This window comes from Eschrichtius robustus, chromosome 6, assembly GCF_028021215.1.
Source record: "Eschrichtius robustus isolate mEscRob2 chromosome 6, mEscRob2.pri, whole genome shotgun sequence".
Lineage (NCBI taxonomy): Eukaryota > Metazoa > Chordata > Mammalia > Artiodactyla > Eschrichtiidae > Eschrichtius > Eschrichtius robustus.
The window spans coordinates 132,269,771-132,273,131 of record NC_090829.1 but is presented as its reverse complement, the minus strand read 5'-3'; the positions used below and the strand labels follow the sequence as shown (position 1 = coordinate 132,273,131).

Sequence of the window (3,361 nt, the reverse complement as noted above, 5' to 3'; positions counted from 1 at the left end):
ACCTATTAACATTGAAATCACAATTCACCAAAACTATGGTCTACAGATGATGAGTGATGGGTGATGGTCAAAATGGTGATTATAGATACTTTGAAGAATCAAAATAAACTTATTTTTATATGAGTGTGAAGACATCAGCAGCTGTAGCTAAACAACACACTAATGAAATGTTGCTATGTTATTATTATCCCAGGCAGTGAGAAGGAAGACAGTCTGGAGAGGATGCAGAAAATCACCAGGGAAGATATAAAAGGTCATCAAGCCACAGGCTCACCATACCCTCACGGCCATCACTGAGCATGCACTCAGGCTCCATGTCTCTTCTGGGCTATCCTGGGAATTGCAGTGGCACATCCTACAGAACTCACTGCTATATTTCTGTTGCTCTTTGTTCCAGTGATGTAAGCCCTACCTTTGGGCTTGCCTTACCCAGTAGCTACCAAGGAAATCTCTGGCTCCTGGATAACTGCCAAGAAACCCATGATGAAGCACCAAGCTGTGAATCTCCCAACTGTGAGACCAAGAGCTGCACCACAAGTTGTGACCAATCAAACTCATCTGTGCCCTCCAGCTCTCCAACAGTGGGCAAAATATGCAGTGCCTGTGAAACTACCAACACGGGACCCAGCCCCAGCTGCAACCCGTGCACTCAGACCAAGGGGTATGTATCCGATTGCTGCACACCCAGCTATGTACATCCAAAGCCTTCCAAAGCCTCAGCAATGGCTTCAAACACTTTGGGCAACTTAACTGTTTATCCAAGAGTTTCTGGCCCCTAAACAGCTACAGACTGGGTAGTTTGGGGTATAGAAGCTACAAAAATCTTGGCTTCATACACAGTGGCTTCCCACCATCATGTTATATTACCAACAGCTGCCAATCCCAAAGCTATTTAATAAGAAATTGTCAATACCTGTATTATTGGCCCAGGAGCTGCCAACCACTAAGCTATTTTTCAAGAAACTTCCGGTCTCTGAGCTGTATACCAAGTACCTTTCCTCCTGCGAGGTATTTATGTAGTGGCTGCAGATCTCTGAATTGCTATTGATCAACTTACTGCATTTATAGCTGTTAGAAATTGTTCAACGGGGCAGATTCTACTGCGCTGTCACCCTCTCAAATATTCTGCTGAATTACTTCATATATCTTAAGAATTGTGTTCCATTAACCGTAAATATAACTCCAGGACTTGTTAACAATAACCATTATCACTTGCTAGCTTTTTTTCTGTTGCTTTCTTAATGACCTTTGTGTTGAAGGCAGATCCTGAAGGTAGCATTATTGTTTCTGACATTGAATATGACAGACACATTGAAGAGATTGTTCTGCTTTTTATCAATAGTTTTGCCGATTGCCTAACTAGCATCTTGCTAATAAGCTATGAGATAACATCATCTTAAACATTCTGAGTTGAGCTATTTCATGCTTCCCCTACTGCCTGAATATAAGGATGTGCAAGCAGAAATGTCCAACTAGAGTTCAAAATCAGAAGACTTTCAGCAAATATTCTCTTCCAAAGAAGACATAACACATTGGATTGGCTGGCACTTGGCTTTTGTTCTCAATGCCTAGGAGAGAGCTTCAGAAGTAACAGAAACACAAACATTGTTGAAAGAATGACAAAATACTCTTATAGATGCTTCATGAGTAGTAATAATCTATGTTCACGATTCTGCTAAAATTCTCCCCTGTTGCATTATTGCTTTCTGATTGCCAAAACAGTCCTGGTACATAGTTAATAAGCAAATTTCTATTGGGAAATAATGATTTTCATTTTGCTTTATTTCATATTCACTAAAGTTTTGTCAGTGTTCTGGGCAAAATGCATAATATTTTTGAAACAGTAGTTTCCTGCTGCTTAGTTTGTAGCTTAATTAAAAATATAAAGAAAATAGACTATGAATTCCCAGTACTTTTATTTGTTTTGTATTGTTCTATTTTTAACACATTAAGTGGTATTTCTCTTAGAGTGTCTGTGATTGATATTTACATAGGAAAATTTGGGGAGAAATTATAAAATAAATCAATTTAACAAAAATTATCTAAAATATTAAATGTATGTATATTTCCCTGAAAATATGTGTATTTAATTTTGTTGATAAGATTTGGACTTTGGAATAAATTTAATCTTGAACTCTGAGAAGTGATTTAACTCCTAAAACGCTTTCTAAAAATTGAAAATAAAATCATCCATCTTGGTGACAAAGAAAAAAAAAATCCATCCTAAGATTTTTTTGTATATAAAAAGCAAATTTTATTTAAAGTCAAATAAAATGGCCCCTGGAGATGGGTGTAACTGGAGAGTGGAAAGATGGGGAAGGACCATCAATATCAATAGTCAATGAATAAGATTAAAACTCATGAAGTGTACGAATGGGGCTACCATTTTATTTATTCATTCAGGAGGCCTAGTATGTATAGAAAAGGCCTATAGAAAGAATATTAATGTATTGCTCCTGTGCGAACATGTTTGGGGACAGTCAAATCACTCCTTTGTGAGTTCATTCTATTTTCAGAGAATTCTATTTGCTGAAAATTTCTTCTTTATATTGAGAAAAATCTAATTGTCCTTAGCAACCATCCATTAACCATGTAAGGCCCGTTTAACTCCTTTAACATAGGACAGGTGTTCAAGTATTTGAAAATAATTACTATATGTCCCAGCTGAGTATTCAGTTGTCTAGACTAAGCACACATTCTTTCTCTTTACAAACTTTAATAGAAAACCTATTCTTTGAGGTGTTGAATGAGACTCTCTGGGGATATCAAGATTTATAGATCCTGCTCTCAAGAACTATTCAGAGAAGTCATATACTGAAACAAACATAATACTGCCTCAACCATTTTAAGTACAATATAAAATAAATCAGAGGAAGGACTCTAAATGGAAGAATGAAAGCATATTTGGTGGAAGAACTGGCATTGGAATAATGCCTGAACTGTGAGGAGACTAGGATATGAGAATGCAATGAGAGGGGAAAAAAAGAATGGGGGTAAGAGATAAATTTCAAAAAAAGGTATAGTTTACTTTGCCCCAAGAAAAGCAAACATAAGCTCGCCCATGAGAAAAAATTGGGAGAAAATACAGAAAATTAGATTAAACATATTGGAAAGACTTCCTTAATTAAAGATAAACAAATAAGCAATAGTTATAAAATAAAAGATTTGTAAATATGGACTACAGCAAAGTCAAAAGCTCCTGATATAGATCTCATAAAGGCATTAAAAATAAAGCATGAGTGTGTGCGGGGTGGTTAGGGGGCAAATGAGAAATCTCTGTACTTTTCTACTTAATAGGTCCACATAAAGTGTGACATATTTCACGTATAACCACACATGTATCAACAAACATTTCTCCACG

At 36.5% G+C, this 3,361-nt stretch overlaps 1 protein-coding gene across 1 annotated transcript; it reads left to right on the top strand.

The window, feature by feature from the left end:
• The first annotated feature begins 299 nt into the window (after positions 1-299).
• On the top strand, positions 300-1,048 carry KRTAP24-1 (keratin associated protein 24-1). Its single transcript, XM_068545740.1, is given in 2 exon segments — positions 300-690; positions 693-1,048. Coding segments are annotated over 2 exon segments (747 nt in total).
• Positions 1,049-3,361: the final 2,313 nt, after the last annotated feature.